Source organism: Chiloscyllium plagiosum, unplaced genomic scaffold (genome assembly GCF_037043375.1).
Source record: "Chiloscyllium plagiosum isolate Xiang-an unplaced genomic scaffold, Cpla_swu_hap1 HiC_scaffold_1, whole genome shotgun sequence".
Lineage (NCBI taxonomy): Eukaryota > Metazoa > Chordata > Chondrichthyes > Orectolobiformes > Hemiscylliidae > Chiloscyllium > Chiloscyllium plagiosum.
Genome location: NW_028270139.1, coordinates 27,824,502 through 27,846,873, shown reverse-complemented (window position 1 = coordinate 27,846,873; position 22,372 = coordinate 27,824,502). Strand labels below are relative to the sequence as shown.

The 22,372-nt window shown below is 39.3% G+C and overlaps 1 protein-coding gene across 2 annotated transcripts in view; it reads right to left on the bottom strand.

Moving 5' to 3' along the window:
- Positions 1 to 236: 236 nt before the first annotated feature.
- Positions 237 to 22,372, bottom strand: part of ugt8 (UDP glycosyltransferase 8) — an 83,056-nt gene continuing 60,920 nt past the window's right edge. For both annotated transcript variants that reach the window (XM_043696937.2, XM_043696927.2), the window contains exons 4-6: positions 8,681 to 8,757; positions 4,545 to 4,764; positions 237 to 2,725 (exon numbers count right to left, since the gene is read on the bottom strand). In XM_043696937.2, coding sequence (XP_043552872.1) covers positions 2,371 to 2,725; positions 4,545 to 4,764; positions 8,681 to 8,757 — 652 coding nt within the window. In that variant the 3' untranslated portion in view covers positions 237 to 2,370. The remainder of the gene's footprint in view (positions 2,726 to 4,544; positions 4,765 to 8,680; positions 8,758 to 22,372) is intronic.

Here is a 22,372-nt window from a genome sequence, read left to right as displayed (position 1 = left end):
CATAGTATAAAAGCAAAGTGATTCTACACCTCTACAAATCATTGCGCAGACCAGATTTTGTGCTCAATTCTGTGCACTACATGAAAATTATCATTCTACTCAAGATAAGCCTCATTACATTTTTGAATACAAGGTGAAGTTGCAATATGGCAAAGTATAAAATATTCCAAAAACGTTGGGGTTATAAAAGCATGCAACTACGTATAATTATAACAATTGTAAAGCATGCACACAATTATCAATGTTTCGCATTTATTTAACTTTCCTGCAACAACAGATAACAGTGTATGTATTTAAAACTGTAGCTGTAATTAGACATTTACATTTTTATATATACATAAAAAAGGTTTCAGGCTATGTAATCAGTGCTTATTGCTCGACTTTATCACAGCTTTAGGCTTATCCCAACTTTCTTCAGCCTGGAGACACTGTACCTGTTATTTTACTTTAAAACAAATATCTGCATACAGTACATGTTAAGATGGACATAGTTACCACCCCACTACTCATTGCCTTCCAAAGCAATTTAACTGCATTCTCAATGGCCACTTCATGGCAGTATTGCACAGACAGTATTGAACAGAAATAAAAGTAATTACATTTTTGTATCAACTTTCCCTTGTTCAGTTATTTAAAGTTATTAGCTGTTTATATTCCTGTCTATTTTCCTACATTCAGTGGTCACCTGTGGCTCCAAGTGGGATAGAAGTAAGTTACAATCCTTATTTGGGTCACAAATTAGTAAAAATCAAGGAGGCAATAGTGATATTGAATACTCTTTTCTTAGTCAGACATGTGAATTCTAATTACAATAAATAAAATTTACACTCACAGCAGGGCTATTACATATTGCAAGTAAACACATCACACTGTAGACAAACTATGACAGATACAGGAAGCAACACTGGGCTACATTAAGTAGAGTAGTTACAAAACAGTGAATTGTGTGCCCCAAAGACGTTCAAAAGAACAAGCTGCCAAGATGAAATCATTGAAAATTAACAGCCATTGACATACAATTCATCTATATTTTAATGGGAAAATATGAAGACCACGTAAAAATACTTTGGCAAGTGATGGGCAACAATACATGGAGCTGTTTCATTTGTGCAGCAAATATGACCTTCTCATTTACAGGTTATGCATCAAAACAGAGTAGACCAAGAAGAGGTAGCAGAAATAAGAGAATATAAACCTTCAGCTTGGTTCATATATCCAAAATGTCCGTTCATGATGGAACCTAAGCCGTCCTAATATAGTTGAAAAATTAATTTTCAAACCACTTTTATTCAATGTATATTCTAAAATCAGATGATGGATAATGTTACTGCTGTATTTCATGTTTTAATATACATTTTAAAAACTCTGTAGAATAGGTGATATACCCAAAACTCAGTGAAATGTGATGTCAGAAATGTTGTCACCTATCACAAATGCAGTATTTTTAAATGGGATTTGCAGAGCACTTAACAGAGTAAAAAAAAATTGTGCACCTAAAAACGTGCTGTTTCATTCATGTTTTAAATAACAGTGCTTCATTTCTCAATTGTGAATTATGACAATAGCACGTTCTAAGATACACAATCTATTTGTACCTCATCAACTCCACAATCTGTAATTAAGTTCAAAAAGACTAAAAGGTGATAATTATGTAGTCACTGAGCACTACTTGACAAGATGATTAAACTTCATGCTGACTGATTTTGTGAAGGATTTGCATGCAAGGGTTACCGGGATTTGTGCCCAACCTATTTTAAAAAATCTTGAATGGTGAAAAAGCACGTTCAATCCTTTAGTATTCAGCAGATCGTACCACCCTGTTTTTCATCAGAAGGAAAATATTCAGCATCAACAAGTAAAACATCTTTGTATGGGTCCAATAATTGACTAGACCACCATCACAATTGGATTAGTGTATTATTCAATGTAGTCCTAGCTAACATAATCTTCTGTCAACACCAAAACAAACAAAAAAAAACAAATCAAACTTAATGAATTTTACCCAAGTATCAAACCCTTCATCGTTTTGCTTTTTTTTTAAAAAGTGGGGCACACAACACACTTAAATCGCAAAACAATTTATAAAAATCCATAATAAAATGTTCCAAGAATTAAGGCCCTTATAGTTTCAGTGCCAAAGTAATTTGTGCAGAAATGCCAACAATCAGATATACAATATTGCATTTTAAATTGTGCTCATCGGTCCTTTAGTCAGCACATGGATTTTTAGGCAAAACGAGGTTAAATGGTGAAAAACGTTAACAGTTATTTTCCTAAATGCTGTCAGTAGTGTGTTACACAGGTGGTATTATACCAACAGTATAGTTAACTGTTAAATATATTCCAGTATTAGAGGATAGACAATATTATTCATTTCACTTTCTTTTCATGTTTGACGTGACCATTCTTCCGATGTTTACCATTTGCTATTCCATTGTAGCAGTGTCCATTACTTTTACTGTGCACTATTTTAGATGAAAACCTTTTGGCAATCAACTTTACTATCCACAATACTACCTTGAATGCAACAAAAAAGCTCAATGAAACAAGCAGAACTGCATCCAATAAGAAGTACTGATAGAACCGGATATTATAAACAGCAGCACGAAGATGTTCTGCTCCACTGTAACGAAGAATGTAGTTAATCCAGTAAACAGTTCGGCTCACAGGATGCTCGGGCTGGTCTCTATGAATCTGAGATAACTGTTCAGCACGTTGCTTGTAACTAAGAGCAAAAATAGAAAAAACATTTTGCATCAAGAGGTTTGACAGCCATTAAAATGTATAATATCAGTGAAAACTTGCAATTATCTAACAAATACTTGAAATATATCGGGGTTACTTCACTCCCAAATGCCATTCCAATCTCTTACGAAAATTAATCTCAGCAATGACCAGAGAGAAGTTGTAAATAGAAACAACAATCTGGGATCATCCAAGTCCAAAATTGGAGGTGTAGGGGACAGCGAAGAAGGTTCCCTCAGATTACAATGGGATCTTGACCAGATGGGCCAATGGGCTGAGAAGTGGCAATGGAGTTTAACTCAGATAAGTGCGAGGTGCTGCATTTTGGAAAGCAAATCTTAGCAGGACTTATACACTTAATGGTAAGGTCCTAGGGAGTGTTGCTGAACAAAGAGACCTTGGAGTGCAGATTCATAGCTCCTTGAAAGTGGAGTCACAGGTATATAGGATAGTGAAGGATGAGTTTGGTATGCTTTCCTTTATTAGTCAGAGTATTGACTACAGATTTTGGGAGGAGAAAGTGAGGTCTGCAGATGCTGGAGATCAAAGTTGAAACTTTATTGCTGGAACAGCACAGCAGGTCAGGCAGCATCCAGGGAACAGGAGATTCGACGTTTCGGGCACAGGCCCTTCTTCAGGAATGAGCAGAGAGTGTTCAGCAGGAGAAGATAAAAGGTAGGGAGGAGGGACTTGGAGGAGGGGCGTTGGAAATGTGATAGGTGGAAAGAGGTCAAGGTGAGGGTGATAGGTTGGAGTAGGATGGAGGCGGAGAGGTCAAGAAGAAGACTGCAGGTCAGGAAGGTGGTGCCGGGCTGGAGGGATTCGGCTGAGACAAGGTGGGGGGAGGGGGGATGAAGAAACTGGTGAAGTCCAAGTTCATCCCCTGTGGTTGGAGGGTTCCCAGTCGGAAGATAAGACGCTCCTCCTCCGACCGTCGCGTTGTTGTGGTTTGGCGGTGGATGAGTCCAATGACCTGCATATCCTCGGTGGAGTGGGAGGGGGAGTTGAAATGCTGTGCTACAGGGTGGTTGGGTTGGTTCGTCCGGGTGGCCCAGAGGTGCTCTCTGAATCGCTCCGCAAGTAGGCGGCCTGTCTCCCCAGTTGGCCTCCTCTATATTGGGTTATATGAACCAAATTTCTCAATTCATTTCTAGACAACTGTCAATCAAGTTGCTAAAATATATTGATCTTGTTGAACATCATCTCCTCCCTGGGAAATGCATTGCAAGCATTCATCATCCTTAGTACAGTAAATTTCAATCATCTCAGTGTACTAGAACCTTTCGATGAAAGAGTTCCACATATCCATCCTTGTGAGGAAAGAGCATCCTGATTTCATTCAAATGCCATAGCTCTAATCTTACATCCCTTGCTTCAGGATTGCTCCAGAGCAAATGGCTCCACTGTATTTATTCTATCGAATTACTTTTACAACTTTAAATACATGGATCGATCATTTCTGTGCCTAAGTTTAAGGTAGGTCACTACCTTTGTGCAACCCATCCCCACCATGCTGCTATTCAATATGCAGCATTATTCTGGTGAAAGAGCACTTTTACACCTTGCAACTTGCGTGAAAATCACTTTCAAACTCTTCAAACATGCAACCAAAGATTTTAGAAAAATTCTAAAAACGTGTTCTATTTTGCATACTTTTAAAAAAAGACATTTGTAAATTCTGTTATGACTAACTTTAAAATCTCCATACACTTTCTTGTTCACCTTTTCTTTTACAGGAACAAAAGCCAGCTGTATCTTTTAAAAATATATACTGGCAAGAAGAAAAATCATCCCCTTACCGTGGATCAGTAATCACTGTCAACATTGCATTATATAGATCATGCTCTGTCATTGTTTTCCAGTTTAATGAGATGCCCATGCCTTTGGCATGCACACGGGTCATTGTATCATAGTGGTCACCAAAAAGAGGGATCCCAACTACAGGTACACCATGATACATTGCTTCAAAGATACCATTCAGACCACCATGGCTTAGAAATCCTCTGATGTTTGGATGACCTATTGTCACACAAATAAATCTATTAGTTGTCAGTATGATATAATTCAAAAGTAAATATTTTCAAAAACAATACAATATATCCAACTTAACATACATAACACTTGATGCAAACACCATAAAACTATTTAACGAAATGTATGTTTTCTTCAGGAAAAGAAACCCAAACAAAATAGAAAAAAGACTTGTCCAAGATCTGAACAAGCCATCTGTGACAGAAATGCTGCCGATTGATCAATACACATTGTTTATTCCAGGATGGCACTGTATAGGCTAATAATTCAATGCAATTTTATAAGCCTTCCCAAAGTCTCATTGTCCTTCGCACGCTTTCTGTCTCTCAAAACAAATCACTGGCCGAGTTATTCATCATTTGCCTATCACCTCTTCACCTGGCCTGACGTGAAACTTTGGTAAGGTTCCAGTGAAGTGCCTTGAATGGTTTACTATGTTAAAAGTTCTGTATAAATACAACATTTTGCTGGTATGGGGTGGGCAAAAAAAGTAGACTTTGAGATTTCATATTTAAATGGATTTGTTTCTCCAATTACGGAAGAAAAAAAAAATCAGAATTCTTCTGCAAATGCAATGCTTTACTTAGCTTCTAAATATCCTACTAAATTGCTGCATATTAATTTTATTAAAGAAATTGAATTCTTGACAATATCACAAAGTATGCTAGGCTAGGTAGAATTTAGATAGTTGAAGGAACCTATGGAAATCTGGCACACCACTGAAAATTCAGCCAGAAAATTCAGAAGAGAAAAAGGATCTAAGTCAACTTGAGAAATTGATGTCCTATGGATTCAGGGCACCTATGTTGTGATTGTTGCACCAAAGTGGGAGCGTGCAGAACCAGCTTGCCCTCCCACACCCCGCTTAGTAATGAGAAGATTAGTCTTTATTGACATTAGCTTCATTGATGCAGATCACAATTCCAAAAGGTGCTACAGAAAACAGTAAGAATCATTTATCTGACTTTAACAGCACTATCAATGTAAGAGCCCTTAGGTATGTGCTCATCGTTACCAAATAGTTTTGGTAAGCGCCTGTTCCATTCATCCACATGTATCAAAGGTTGGGGTGTAACTTTGAGAGGCAGAGGTTGGAAGGAAAAGAGGAATTCTGCTATCCTGTCAGCCTTGATGCAATTATTCCCTATATATTAACTTTGTATGTCCTGTAATCCAAAATAATTGATCACTGTCTCTTAATGCCAAGACTAACTATATGTAGGTCATACATTCTATGAAAATCTATGCCAACTTTCCCTACAGAATTACCTACAGAAAAATACCCACACTGCTGTAAATGTTGGCTGTGAATTTATTGTTAAAAGGAATTTCAGTGTGGAATGCTGAACTGAGAAATCACATTGCACATTACATCTTTTATCTCACATTACATACAATTCATTGTAACCTTGAGGCCAGAAATAACCAACAAGATTTCTGAAAAAAATTCACTTAACATAATTTGATGGAATTGTTCCAAGTAAGGGCTTAAAAATGAAACATACCACATGTTTTAAAAACGTTTACTGTATTGACGAGACTTTTAATGCCTTGTTTAAGGTTCTCAACAAAAAGCAGAGCTGTGACAATAATCACCAACCTGGAGGTGCAGGAAATTCTTTATAAGTCCATATGGTTTGGAATTTAGTTTTTAAAAACCTGACTGAAGAATTGTTTGCGTCCCCAAGGCAGGAAGGCATAGACAGTCAAGGTGGTAATGAATATTGTCTTGATTCACATACTGCCCATGCCCTTGAATATGGTGGCGGTTTTGGACTTGGAAGGTGTCACTGAAGCTACCTTGATTACTTGCTGCTACATGAACAGTCCATACTGTAGCCAGTGCATGCAAATGATGGAGCTGGTAAATGTTTAACTTGGTAGGTCAACTGCCAGACTTGTTTGAGGACTGCACCCAACTTCGAGTGTTGCAGTTGCAAAGGAAGAGAACATTCCATTCAGATCTCAAATTGTGTTATGTACATCATAGGCTTTAGGAAGTCAAGTGTGCCATGTGTTGTAGAATACCCATTAATGTAGTAGTAATGACATACATGGATACGATTGGTCCAGTTTCTGGTCAATGGTTGCCCTCAGATGTTGATGTGGAATTTGGCAATGGTATTGTTATCTGAGACTTTGCAAATTGAACTGAATGATGCAACTGTCAACAAACAAACCATTTGTAATAGAGAAAAGGATTTTAAAATCAAGCAAAGGTAATTGGGCTTAGATACATTTGGAATTTAATAGCCTGACCAATAAATCCAAAACACCTGGATATATGGACATGTTTGAAGATGTACCACACAATAGGCTTGTCAGTGCAATTGACATATATGGAATTAGAGGAAAGCGACATTGCAGATAGAAAATACTTGCTTTGCAACAGAAAGCAGAGAGCAATATTAAATCTTTTTTTCCAGAACTGAAGGAAATGGACAGTGAAGCTATCAAGGAGTCAACATTAGGATACTTGTCTTTGTGATGTCTATTAATATCTTGGTGTACTAGGCATAATTTGAACATTGTAAAAAGATGTGGTGCTGGAAAAGCACAGCAGGACAGGCAGCATCTGAGGAGAAGTGTTAACATTGCAGGCATAAGCCCTTCATTAGGAATTCCTGTGCTTTTCCAGCACTACACTTTTAGATTCTGGTCTCTAGCATCTGCAGTCTTCACTTTTTCCTCCTCATAATTTAAACATTTTGAGGTAACAAAAGTTTTTTTTCTTCCATTCTTGTACGGGATATCGGTTTCAATGGCAAGGCTTATATTTGTTTCCCTGAAAATGACTGCCCTCTGAAATGGCCTTGAGAGCTAATTAAGTATCAAACACTGTGCGCCTGGAGTCATGTACACCAAGTTGGGCCAGTTAAAGACAGCAGATTTCCCTTCCTAAAGACATGTATGAACAAGATGAGTTTTTACAACAATTAAAAATGACTACATAGGTGCAATTAGACTAGCTTTTACTTTTTTTTAAATTATTGAATTCAAATTTCACCATCTGCCATGGTTGGATTTGAACCCATCTCCCCTTTAGAGTGGTTTACTATTCCAGAACATTACCACTACAGCAGTTAAATGGGCAGACATATGACAGATGCAATTTAACATAGAAACATGGAGTGGCGTATTTTGGTGATAAGATAAGGACAGACAATACAAACTAAATGACACAATTTTAAAGGGATTTCAGGAAGACAAACATTCACAGGTTTATCTGAACACCTTATTGAAAACCCACGGAATCCTTGACTTTTATAAATGAATGCATACAATAAAAAAGTAAGCAACTTTTTGATAAATCACTGTCAACACCAGTTGGTGCACTGCATCAAATTCTCAGCACCACAGTTTTGACTGTTAAGGTCTTGGAGAGTACACACATGGATTTTTACTGGATAGTACCAGGGTAATAGGACTTCAATTATGTGAAGAGATTAGAGAAGCTGACCTTGCTCTTAACAGAGAGAAAGTTACAATAAGATCAGATAAAGCTGTTGAAATTCATAAAGAGCTCCAACAGAATAAACTACCAGAAACCGTTTGTAATTTAAGGGCCAGTAACAGATTCAAGATTCATTGGGAAAGCTGTAATATGAAATAAAGAACGTATCTCATTAGAAAACTTGTACACACTGCCTGAAAGGATGCGAAAGCATTAGTAAATACTTTCCAAAAGAAATTGGATATATAAACAGTCTTTGCTGTAACAAATTTCTGTAACATCTTACATAAGCATCAGCTGTTCCAAAGCTCCTCAAAGCCAAAGAAGTGATTTAGAAGTGAAATAGTTAAAAAGTGTAGAAAGAGGCCTTTATCCCAATAAGGGCAATACCAGCATTTATGTCCTACATGAATGTCTCCCAAACACCCAGCCTTTTCCTGATTCACTCACCAAGTAAATCATTTTGGGGCATCCATTCCACAAGCTTTGTATTATTTCCCAAATTGACAGGCTTCTTTCCAGAATACCTAGAAAAACAAATGATATGAATTTGTCATACTGCATACAAAGGAAAATTCTTGTACTTGCAGTGAAAAGAAAACTTCAAAGAATTTCACATTTGTATCTTAGTGAACTCAGAGTCTTTCCATTTGTTGATATGCAAATACACAAAAATGAGCTTATCAGTAATAATACCATACATTCAATCTTTCTCTCCACAATTTAGTGTGCAAAAACTTAACTATTTAAACAAGTATCTGCACCTATCAGCATGCACTGCACCTTGTAGAAAATCTGTGCCAGCTTCTCTTTAGATGAGACACAAGGTTCTTCAACAGTCAACAGGCATACTCATTCTGGACCCTACATCCAAATAAGTATCATGGAACTCAGATTTACAGCATCTGCTGTTCTTTCGGTTTTTTATCAGCAAGGCACGAGATTCATATCATCAGACTTGGTGTCAGCCTCACTTTTTCACAACTTGATAGTTTCCTGCATTTACAATGCCGTTGAAGACCAGCATAGATCTGCACACTTGTGGCAAGTCATTTTGCACAGACACAGCCAGACATTGTATGCATTTATATGGTACTTTTACCACTGACTTAGAGCTAGGATCTGGTCTGTCTGAGCCTGCTTTTTAGCACACAAGGTGTTCAGTCCAAGTTAGAGGCAGGCAAACTCTGTCTTGTCAATAAAAACCTTGTGTACTAAAACACTATTGGCAGAAGCCTAATCACAACTGGAACACAACAGTACAGTTTGCTCGTATGCAATTAGCAAACTCGCATACTTCAGAGCTTTTTATTGAGCCATTATGCCAACCTCCTTGGGAAGCCTCCATACTATCCTGTGTGAGGGCATGTCATTCAACTAGATTATCAAGGCTCAGGCATCTCTTCAACATCGCTATGTGATCAAACTTTTCCCAACAGATTATGTTTGACAGAGCTAAAATGTCAGATGCCATGCCTGCCTTCTTTCCTCCCTTCCTTCCTTCCTTTTGGCCTTGCTTTTACTGGGAAGGAACAGGAAGAGGAGATAGTAGGGACAAAAACTTCAAGCCCAGCTACAACATAATCTCCAGAGGTGCCATGCAATCTTCAGAGGGAAGCAGCAGGACATATTTACCAAGGAAAGAAAGAGCAATGGTGAATATAGGCTTCACTGCTGTTATTCTCAAATTTTGGAACAACACTGTTACAGAAGATTAAAAACCTGGAACTCTCTCCCAAATGGTACTGTGGGTCTATCTATAGCACATGGACAGCAGCAGGTCAAGGAAGCAGCTCATCACCACATTCTCAAGAACAACTAGGGACAGGCAATAAATACCAGTCAGCCAGCACTGCCCATATTCCATGAATGAATAAAAAAACATTCTGGAACATCTCAGATTTCATTCCAAAGTACTCTCTGTATAGGGTTGACTGTTGGGAGTCAAGGGGTATCCCCTCAAAGCCTGGCCCAATGGCACCTCCACGAAGCATTTAGGCTGATTCAGAACTACTGGAGGAGAAAATGAGGACTACAGATGCTGGAGATCAGAGTCAAGAGTGTGGCACTGGAAAAGCACTGCAGGTCAGGTAGCATCCAAGGAGGAAAATTGGTGATTCAGGCAAAAACCCTTCATTAGGAATAGATTTCATTCAGAACTAATGTACAACCTTGTTCATACTTCCACCAGGAATATAGTGAAACAGACCATAAGACTGAAGGCAAGGTTAAAATGTTTGAATCATGTCAGCAGGGCTTTATACTTTGGTCCAGACAGAGTTTCTTGCATCTACTACTGGAGCTGATAAACCAGGGATATCCTGAATGTAGACAATATAAGACAGTGAAAACATTCTATGGGAAATACAATGAGGTTGAAGATCAGGTGAATAATGAGGGCTATCAACAACAGAATGGCAGAGCAATGTTTCAGAGATTGGGGCGTATGCAGAGACTACTTTATTGCCATCCACTTCAAGCATGACTAAGCTGGGTTCAGCTTCAAGCTTCATTTGATAATGCAACCCAGTCGCTCATCTGGCAGTCGCCCCTTAACAGCATAAATTATGTCTAACTTGTTTGTTTTCTGTTCCTTACTTTTTGTCTTGTTGATTTAATGTTATACTATGTCAGTGTGCCAATAATACCTTCTATTGAACCAACGATGCATAATTGTTCTACATAGGACTAAAACTACATAGCTCTGAAATCACCTATCAAGGTATGGCATGATTTTTGCAGTCCATTCCCTCAAGAGCTATCACGAAAAAGCTCATTTGACCCTTCTTTTATTTGCATCACTCCAACACTTCACTGTGTGGAGACTAACATGGTCGTGATTTTCTTGAACATCCTCTATGACAGCCTTTAATTGACAGTGTTTTGTGTAGCTTTTACCTCTATATCACCATGCTCAGAGGAACAGTGAACATATGAGCTGCCAACTCCACCATCTCTTAGCCTTGAATGCCACTATGCTCCCTTATAAACCTCATGTATGGGACATCATCTCCTAAAGAGGCATATAATCAATACTGATCTGTATTCTCACAAACCATATGAGTGAGAGAAGTGTCAAAGCATGTATGGATGTCAGGCCCTGGCATTTTCCCTCCATAAACATGTAACACCTTGGCTGCAGTCTTCAAAGTCACGATTCACGAATCTCTGACAGATGAGGGAAAAAAACTTTGGGTGCTTATGTCAGATGAGAATATTTGACATTTGTAATTTCTTACATCCTGAGAATGTCTGAAGATACTGGATACATGGATCTGACTTAAATCAGGTTCTATAGTGAAAATATTATAGCACTGTAGTTTATGCAAGCGAAAATAAATTGATAAAAAGTAATAACTTAAGATTTAGACCCATGCCACTAGTGTTTTCAGTATGCTTTCTTTTTCTCTCCTTCCCTGCAGATCCAACTGCTGTTTCCTTACTATGGGTGCTTGACGGCCAATTCATTGAAGAGCAGGTCCAAGCAGATGTCTGACTGAAGAGTCTGTTGGAATTGCATTTCCAAGGTGTCTGTCACCCTTTGTTTAGATACACAGTCAGCATATGCCAGAGCAATCATAGAAGTGAGAATGTTGAAAGACACCTCCACCTTATTGTGAAGAATACAGAGTGCCTTTGACACACCTGTTCAATGTTCCAGGAGTGTCTCTGCAGGCTGAACATGTCACTTATAGCCAGAAACAATCACATATCTTCTGCATGAGCTTAGCAGCCTTCCGAATGCCACAGATCACAGATGTTTCTTGTCAATCAGCTGCAAAGTATCAATGATGTGTTCACTAGATAGCACTGATGTGCAAGTCTCTACTACTGGAGGGTGCAGGTGAACACATTCCTGGTTTATTCTGTGAATGCTCAGACTTCTTTAGAGGATGAACTGTTAGAGTTACACTCATCCAAGCAAGTGGACACAATTCCAGCACACTTTTGACTTGCGTTTTGCACATGTTGGAAAGGTATTGCATGTTTGATTCAGAGTCACATACCACAATTGTGATATATGAGCTGCCTTTGTAGCCACAGCACTTGTGTTCTTCTTTTAGTTAAGACTCTGGCCAATGCAGCCCTCAGGACGGTGGGGAATTCAATGATTGTAATGTTATTAAATATCACAGGGACACAGCTAGATTCCCTATCGCTTGCTGGAAATGGTTATCATCTGGCACTGGTGTTGCAGGACTATGACTTACTAATGTCATCAGCCCAAACTTGAATGTTTCCCAGGTCTTGTTGCAGCCTGAAACAGATGGTTTCAGTTTCCTGATGAGTTGCAAATGATACACATTTACACTAATATGCAAATTAGTTTAGCATAGAGGAAAGATTACTGACAAAGCAACTGAAGATATTACGCAAATTACATTTGCCTGAAGAACCTCTTCAGGTATTCCCTGCAGCTGAGATTATTGGCTTTCAACCACCACATCAATTGTGGATACTAGGTTTGATTTCAGCCAATAGGTATCTAGCCCTCATTTGAATGGATTTCAATTTTATTAGAGCTTTTTATTGCTAATTTAGTCAATGCTGCTATGACATGACAGTTACCCTTCGGAATGGAGTTCTTTTATTAATGTTTGGATGAAGACAGCAATAAAGTTTGGAATATATCTGGCTGAACCAAAACTGAGCAAACAAATTACTGATAACCATGCCACTTGATGGTCAAGTCTACAATACCATTCATAGTTTTGCTGATGATTCAGATGGACTGCTAGCTGTATTCAATCCATTCTGCGTTGTTTTAAATGTTTGTGGGACATTTTCCTCTTATTAACAGAAGTGCTTCTTAGCTGTACGTCTGTTGTAGGAAAAGTTTTGGTAAGGATTAAAAAAGATAGGATTTATAATTATCTAGCAAGCAACAATTTAATTGCAGATAGTCAACATGATTTCATCAAGGGCAGGTGAACAACATGTCAAATGCCCTACCCTCACTGAGTTTTTTGAGAAGGTGACCAAGCATGTCAGTGAGGGTAGGGCATTTGACACGTTGTACATGGACTTCAGTAAAGCTTTTGATAAGGTTCCACATGGTAGGCTGTTGGAGAAAATGCAGAGGCATGGGATTGAGGGTGATTTAGCAGTTTGGATTAGAAACTGGCTTTCTGTAGGAAGGCAGTGAATGGTGGTTGATGGAAAATATTCAGCCTGAAGGCCTGGTGTGGCACAAGGATCTGTTTGAGGATCATTGCTGTTTGTCATTTTTATACATGATCAAGATGCAGGCATAGGTAGATAGGTTAGTAAGTTTGCAGATGACACTAAGTTGGTGGAGTAGCCGACAATGTGGAAAAACGTTGCAGGTTGCAGGGGGACTTGGATAAACTGCAGAATTGGGCTGAGGTGTGGCAAATGGAGTTCAATGCAGATAAATGTGAGGTGATTCACTTTGGGAAGAATAACAGGAAGGCAGAATACTGGGTCAATGGAAAGATTCTTGGTAGTGTGGATGTGCAGAGGGATCTTGGAGTCCATGTACATAGATCCCTGAGAGTTGCCACCCAGGTTGATAGCGCTGTTAAGGTAGCATACAGTGCGTTAGGTTTTATTGGTAGAGGGATTGAGTTCCAGAGCTGTATTGTCATGCTGCAACTATACAAAACACTAGTGCAGCCTCACTTGGAGTACTGTGTACTGTTCTGGTCACCCCATTACAGGAAGGATGTGGAAGCATTGGAAAAGGTGCAGAGGAGATTTACCAGGATGTTGCCTGGTCTGGAGAGAAGATCTTATGAAGAAAGGCTGAGACACTTTGGTCTGTTGATTGGATTAGATTACTTACAGCGTGGAAACAGTCCTTCGGCTCAACAAGTCCACATCGACCCGCTGAAGCACACCCACCCAGACCCATTTCCCTCTGACTAATACACCTAACACTATGGGCAATTTAACATGGCCAATTCACCTGACCTGTACATATTTGGACTGTGGGAGGAAACCAGAGCACCCAGAGGAAACCCACACAGACACGGGGAAAATGTGCAAACTCCACACAGACAGTCACCCAGGGCTGGAATTGAACCTGGGACCCTGGTGCTGTGAGGCTGCAGTGCTACCAACTGAGCCACCAAGCTGCTCATACCATGCCGTTTTCATTGGAAAGGCAGCAGCTAAGAGGGGAGCTGATAGAGACATACAAGATGAACAGAGGATTAGATAGGGTACACAGTGGAAGTCTTTTTCCTAGGATGATGATGTCAGCTTGTACGAGGGGGCATAGCTACAAATTGAGGGGCAATAAATTAGAGGTGATGTCAGAGGCAGGTTCTTTACTCAGAGTGTTAAGGGCATGGAATACCCTGCCTGCCAATGTAGTTAACTCAGCCACATAAGGGAGATTTAAACAATCTTTGGATAAGCAAATGGATGATGATGGGATAGTGTAGGGGAATGAGCTTAGATTAGTTCATAGTTCAGCGCAAGGGCTGTAGGGCCTGTTCTGCGCTGTATTCTACGTTCTATTAGCCGGAAACACTACTTATGCTCCCAAGCTAGCCATCTTTACTCATCTTAAATAAAATGTAGTTGGAGTCCAGAGATGTGTTAGTTATGGACAGCCACTTCCTGATATGAAAAGTGAATCAAATTGATTGAAAACTAGCATGTGCAACATTGGGAAGAAGCAGAGCTGGAGACACCACTCGGCAACTACTTCAGCCTCATACTTTGGGACCCAACATTCTCATTGAGAATAGGAATGTTGTTGGAATCAACTCCCCTTATTTAATTGTTGATCATCAAGCATGTTACCTTGTGTTCCAAGTTCTCCAGGGTATACATTTAGTGCTAACTTCTGGCATGTGGCACTATACTCCTCATTGGGTTGGACTCCTAGAGAACAGGTCATGACGGAGTGAGGGATATACTGGATTGAGAGATTACAGATGGAGGAATAAATCACTCTGCTGATGACCCATAGTGCCTTATGGATGCTGACTTTTGAGCTGCTGTGTTTTGAACTTAATGCATTTAGCCTAGTGCTCCCAGCACACAATATAAATGGAGGGTGTTCTTAGTGTGAAAAAAGGAACTTTGCCTCAACAAGGATTGTGGAATGGTCAGCCTTAGCAATAGCATTAGTTAATTCATCTGGTGGTGATAGAACCAGTTTCGCCTTTAATTATGGCAGTATATCACCACCAATACTTTACAACAGTAAATTCAATGTAAAGTTTTCAATAAAGGTAAAATGTAAAGCCGTTATAGTGCCAGCAATCATAGAGCAGCTCTCTCGGACATAATTGCTTGTGGGTTTAACCTATGGGTCACCACATCTCAGGTGAGGGGGATAGTTGAGAAGATGGAATGCTCATGACAAGTTCCATTTGGATAGGAATTGTACCCACACTGTTGGAAGCTCTTGTGAACCAGGTGTCCAGCCAACTTAGTTGTACCACCCACTTTTGCAATAAAGATAGGATATTTAAATCAATTATCTAACCATATTTTTAAAATCTTATAACAAACTAAGTAGTTTAGTCAACAAGTTTCGAGTTAAACATATTGGTTTAATCTTGATAAAATATGCAAGGAGAAGTAGAATATTTTCTCCATGCAGAGACAGTTTAACTGCATGTACTCAGGTGACTCACAAAGAAAATGTCAGGTCCAGTGACAGAAATACTCCATGTCCACCAGAAGATGGTGATATTGCATTGCCAGCTTATGAAACGGTTTTACTATATCTGCTATTGACTTCCTTTGTCCTCAACATGAAGCCTCAGGCTTTACTGAGCATCACTTTATAAAACTGATGAATTACCTTCTGCACCCTCTCTCGAAATGGACCAAGATAAAATTGGTCACAAGTAAAATTAATTTATATTTTTCACAATATATAATTGTTTCACAACTCTGCTTAAAATCATGCTACCAACAATTCAATAGTTCTTTCCTTCTGTTGTCATACCAAACTCAAGTGAAGGGGTTTCACAGACCAAGCCAGACAGGAGCCAGCTATGGATCAGCAAATTTGGAGTCAGCCCAATTTCATTCAGATCCCCTATTTACCACCACTTTTACTTTTCTGCTTCACTTCTCCCAGCTTCTTTGCTTCAACTTTTAATATATATTACCTGCAGTTATGTGAAGAAACTGATGAAGTCATACAGCTATGTATTAGCATTGAGAGCTTACCTACGGCAGTGATTCAAGACAACTGCTCACCAGGAATAACTAGGGATGGGCAATAAATGCTAGTCCAGTCAGTGATGCCCACATCCCGCTGTGAGCATTTTTTAAAAAATGTCTAAAGTGGATGTTTTCTCCTTTTCCACCTCAACTGACTACAAAATTGCATGTGTTCTTTTATAAATAAAATGTTTTCTAATCCCAAGGGCTGTAACTGTCAGGAACAAATAATATAGGAACATACAACTGGAACAGGCCAATCCGCCCACTGAGGTAGCTCCATCATTCAACACAATCATGATTAATTGAATACTTCAATATCCTTTGCTTACCCATCACCATAATCCTGAATGCCACTGGTAATCAGTTACTCTTGTAGGTTTCTAAAGACTGAAAACATTCATTATCCTACACTACTGGATACACAACCAAACCCACTCTCATACTCATGCAAACACAGAAGGTACATTACAAAATTGAGATTACAAAAGATAGAATGAATTTAGGTCTTAAAAAGGTGAGGAATTCTATGGATATATTTGCTTTTCCCCAGGGTGTAGACGTGAATACAATGCAAGCCTGCAATATATTTGGTTCAATGAAGAAAGTATTTGAGATGCTTAAAAGGCAGGTTTTTTTTGCAGCAGATTTCTCACCATTCCAATCAAGATGCAATCAAATAAACACAAAGAATTGCAGATGCTGGAAATCTAGAATAGTAACAGAATGCTGAAAGTATCAATAGAAACAAAAACAGAGTTGATATCAAGTCCAGTGACCTTTCATCAGAATTGAAATTAATTATGAAAGAGTGGTATTTCTGGAGCAAAGAGGGAGACAGAAAGAAAAAGAAAAAGAATCAGAAGAATTTATCAATTTTACTCAAATTTCCATCCTGCTCTCATCTCCATCTCTGAATCGTCCCCTCTTTGGTTTCCATTCCTAGGAATGAGGTGACCATTGATATCTATTATAAACCCACCAATTCTCACAATTAACTTAACTATATATCCTCACACTCTGCTTCCTGCAAGAACTCCATCCCATTCTCCTAGTTTCTGTTTCATCTGTTCTGAAAATGTGACCTTCTACTGCGGGGGGGGGGGGGGGGGGGGAGGGGGGGGGGCTGCTCAGGAATGCTCACCTTTCTCCTTAACTGAGGATTCCCTGCCACAGTAGTTGATAAGGCCCTCTGCCATGCCTGACCCATTTCCCGCATTTCTACACTCACCCCTTCCCTCTCACAACAATAGAGTGCCCTGGTCCTCACTTTCCACCCACCAGCCTCACCATCACAAGACAGCATTTCTGCCACCTCCAGCAGGAAACCATTACCAGCCATTCCCTGTGTCCCACCAGTCTTCCACTCCCCATGACACCTTTCCATGAAATCGCAAAAGTTGAAACACTTGCCCTTCATTTCCTCCCTCATCACTATCCAAGGCCTTCCAGGTGAAACAGCAATTTACCTGCACTTCTTTCAATCTTGTCTACTATATTTGCTGCTCACAATTGTAAAAAAGAGGTGAAGGACTTTTATTACTGATAAGAAAATCAGCACTTCAAATGAGACCTTCTCTATAGGGCTAAGAAGTAAAAAAAAGATTATATTACAACCTCCCAACAGCCAGAGAGAGATTGGAGTGCAGATATAGAGGCAAACCACAGGAAAAGAGAGTGAAATAGGGTTAAAGTTGTAGGGATTGTCGCTTTGCTAACATTAATTCGAATCATCTTAGTGTGAAAAGATTAGACAGGGTGGAATTTTTGAAATGCATCCAGGAGAACGTTTTGTGCCTATAAATGGTCTTTCTAGAGAAAGAGTCATGCTAGATTAATTCTATAAAATGATGCTGGTCAAGTTGTTCACGTGTCAGCGGGTGAGCATTTTGGGAATAGTGACCATAACTCCAAGTTTTAAATTCATTATAGAAAAGGATAAGGACAATGCATAAATAAAAGGCGGCCAATATTAATACCTTTAGAGAAAAAACAGCTACTTGCAGCTCAGTCTACATTTGGAAATTGAAGTCTTTTAAAAGTAGGATATTGAGAATTCTGGGCCAGCATGTTCCTCTAAGGGTGAAGGGCAAGGGCAGCAGTACAAGGAACCCTGGATACCAAGGAATAGCAAGAGCTTGGTAAAGAAAAAGGAGGAGGCATGTGCTAGGTGCAGCATATTAAAAACAGGAAATGCCTTTTAAAATGTGTGTAGGGGAGCTGTTTAAAAAAATTAGGACAGTAAAGAGGAGCCACAAAACATCTTTGGCAGATTGAATTAAGAAAAACCCCCAAGATATTTTAAGTATATTGCGAGCAAGAGGATTATTAGGGGAACAGTGGGACCTATTAGAGGCCAAAGGGGCAATCTGTGCATGAAGCCAGAGGTCATAAATGAATATTTCTCATCTTTATTCACAAAGGAGAAAGACATTTTAGCCAGGGAATTAATTTGCGATGATGAGGTTCTAGACCACGTTAAGCTAGTAAGATGGTATTGGATGTTTTAGTAGGGCATAAAGGTGCATAAATTGACAGGGCCTGATGAGACGTAACCCAGGCTGCGAGGGGAGACAGGAGAGGAAATTGTTGGGGCCCCAGTGGAGATACTCAATACTTTGCTAGCCACAGGTGATGTGCCAGCTAACTGGAAGATTGATAATATGGTTCCTTTGTTCAAGAAGGGCAGCAGGGGGAGGCCAGGTACGAACAGTCTAATATCAGTGATAGAATTTTTTTCAATAATTTCCCAAAGGGTCAGGATTAAAGAACAACGAACAGCACAGGAAGCAGTCCTCTGGCCCACCAAGCCTGCGCCAACACACGACATCTTTCTAAACTAAAAACATTTTGCCTCTACACAGTCTGTATCCCTCTATTCCCTCTGTTAAGATGCATCTTTAACATTGCTACTGTATCTGCTTCTGCCACCTCCTCAACCAGCACATTCCAGGTACTTAGCGCCTTCTGTGTAAAACAATTTACCTCCCATCTCTTTTAAACTTTCCCCCTTTTGCCTTAAAACTGTGTCTCCTTGGAACTGATATTTCTACCCTGGGAAAAAAAGACCATTACTCTACCTATGCCTCTCCACTACTACTTTCTTCCATCAGGTCACCCCTCAGCCTCCAATTCAAGTGAAAAGAAATCAAGTTTGTCCAATCTCTATTTATAGGTAATACCCTCCAAGCCACGCAACATCCTGGTAAACCTTTTCTGTTCCGTCGCCAAAGCCTCCACATCACTGGTAGTGTGGCCATATTCCAAATGTGACCTAAACAAAGTTCTATACAGCCGCATTAGGACTTCCAATTTTTATACTCTCTATGCCACAACAGGTGAAGGCAAGCGTACTATATGCCTTCTTGACTACTTTATCCACTGGTGTTACCACTTTCTGGGAACTGTGGTCTTGAATGCCTAGACCCCTCTGCATTTAATGATTCTCAAAGTTCTGCCATTTACTGTATACTTCCCTCCCACATTATACCTTCCAAAATGCACCATCTCGCATTTAGCCAGATTAAATTTCATCTGCCATTTTTCCACCCAAGTCTCCAGCCTATCTGTATCCTACTGTGTCATCTGGCAATCCTCCTCAGTATCCACAGCTCTCCTAAAATACCCTTTCACCACTTCTCTCTCCTGTCTTCTATGACCAAGCCAGTTTTGTATCTATCTTAGCAGCTCACCACGGATTTCATGTGACTTCACCTTCTGCATCAGCCTGCTATGAGGGACCTTGTCAAAGGCCTTGGTAAAGTCCACACAGACAACATTCACAGAGTTATAGAGATATACAGCACAAAAACAGACCCTTCAGTCCAACTCTTCCATGCCAACTAGATGGATTCCAATCACAAACAACCCACCACTATCACCCTTTGCCTCCCATTTGCAAGCTAATTTTGGGTTGTTTGCTAACTTGCCTTGGATCCCATGGGCTCTTATCTTTTGGACCAGCCTCCAAGTGGGATTGTGTCAAAGATCTCATTGAGGTCACACAAACCACATCGACTGCATACCCTAAAATCGATGTATTTAGTCAGCCTTTCAAAAAACTCAAATTAATCACACAGATTCTCCTTCTCTAATAAATCTGTGCTGACTATCTCTGAGCAATCCTTGCCTTCCCAAGTTTTGAATAATTTGACAATATTAGGCAGGAACTGGGGAATGTAGATTAAGGGCAGCTGTTTGAGGATAAATCCACAGTACTTACACAACTGGCTCAGTTGAGTTTATGGTTAATGGTAACCTCCAAGATGTTGATAATGGGGACTCAATGATGTTAATGTCACTGAATTTTAAAGGAGACAATCACTGACTATATGATGGAATTTGGAGGGGTGGAAAATCAGTTAAGTTTTGCAACTTTTTTTACACCAACTATCTGAATAAACTTTGCATACATAGCCCAAGTCTTCAACACTGGAAGGAATGCTAAGAGATGTGCAGAATTCAGGGTGGAGATTATAATTCCCTGGGCAATTATAGCATCTGTGTGAGTCCTTCCAAATTCCTTTTACAACAGACCCAAGTCTAAATTTAACCTCTATCTTTCAAGATTCAATCCACACTCTCAACATACATGATTCTGAAGCAACTTGACACAGTAGACAGAATTGTTTGCCCTGGTCCAGGAAAAACATGGAGGAAGTCAGGAGAAGGGACTGTTTGTTAGTATTTGTAAAAAGAAGAAATTTCTTTATTGAAAGGATTGTGACAGCTCCATTGTTGTCAAAACTCAAGGCTGAGATCGACTAATTTCTGCTGCATCAGAGATTCAGTTATTTGGAGAATAGGCTAACAAAAGTTTTTTAAAAGTTGGGCTAAAATCAGGTATGACTGCACTAATGGTGGCCAGGACTCAATTGGTTGTATTTGTCTACTCTTGCTCACATTTCTTACATGCTTAAATTTTTGTTATGAATTGTAAAGGGGAGAAACAAAGGATAATTTCTCCCTTTTCCACTACTAAATTAACCAATGCATTTTACAGAGGGAAAATTTTAATGCCTTGACTACTGGGCGACAAAACAAGCATTTCTGCAAATTTAAAATAGAAGAATAAACATTTATGTTTCAGAACACCCGAAATGCAATTGTAACAATCACCATGCACACCAGCTACAGACTCAAACAGATGAATTTCTGAGGTTAGCACTTAGGTCATTTCAAGAGTTAAAAGAAACAGGTCGCTTTATAAACAGTTTGCAAGATGACAGTTGAAACATTGCAGGGCTTAAGGATTTTCTCTCTTGGTTGAGAGAGAGTACAATGGAGTTTAGAGACTGAAGACTTCCTGAATATTTTTCATTTTAAATGTGTGGTCAAGCCTCTGTGACCAATAATCTTGCAGGTGAAATTAAATAGCCTCACTTCATCCAAGAGGACTATTCTTTTTAAGGCAGAGTTCTTTCATTTTTCTGGGCAAAACCTCTTCCTCAGTGGTCATACCAGACTAATGTGTAAATCTGTACTTATGAAGGCAACATTTTCCTATTACAAGCCATTGTATTGATGTTTTATTCTCCAACCAAACAGGTTGATGACTGAACAATTCATCACACAATGTAGGTACTTAACAAGTCATCAACAGTTGAGGCAAGAGCATCTAAAATGTCTTCATTTGTAGCCCCATTTTCATGGGGGTCAGCAAATATATAATAATGTTGAATTCAAGGTTCTTTTCTCAAAAGCTATTCAAATTTAAATAATGGCAATGTGTTCAGACCACAAAAATAAAACTAAAGCATTGAAAAAAAGCACCTGAATTCAAAAGTTCATTTTGTCACAGTAAACCTTCCATATTCCATGTTACCTTTTCAAAGTAAAATACCCATCTTTTCCAGAGGCTTATGGGCATGTAATACAACCATTACATGATATGCCTACGACAGACCTTAATCAAGGATTGATAATAGGTCTGGAGAACTGAATGAACAGAAAAGATATACTGTCACATAAAAAGAATGGAACCATCTG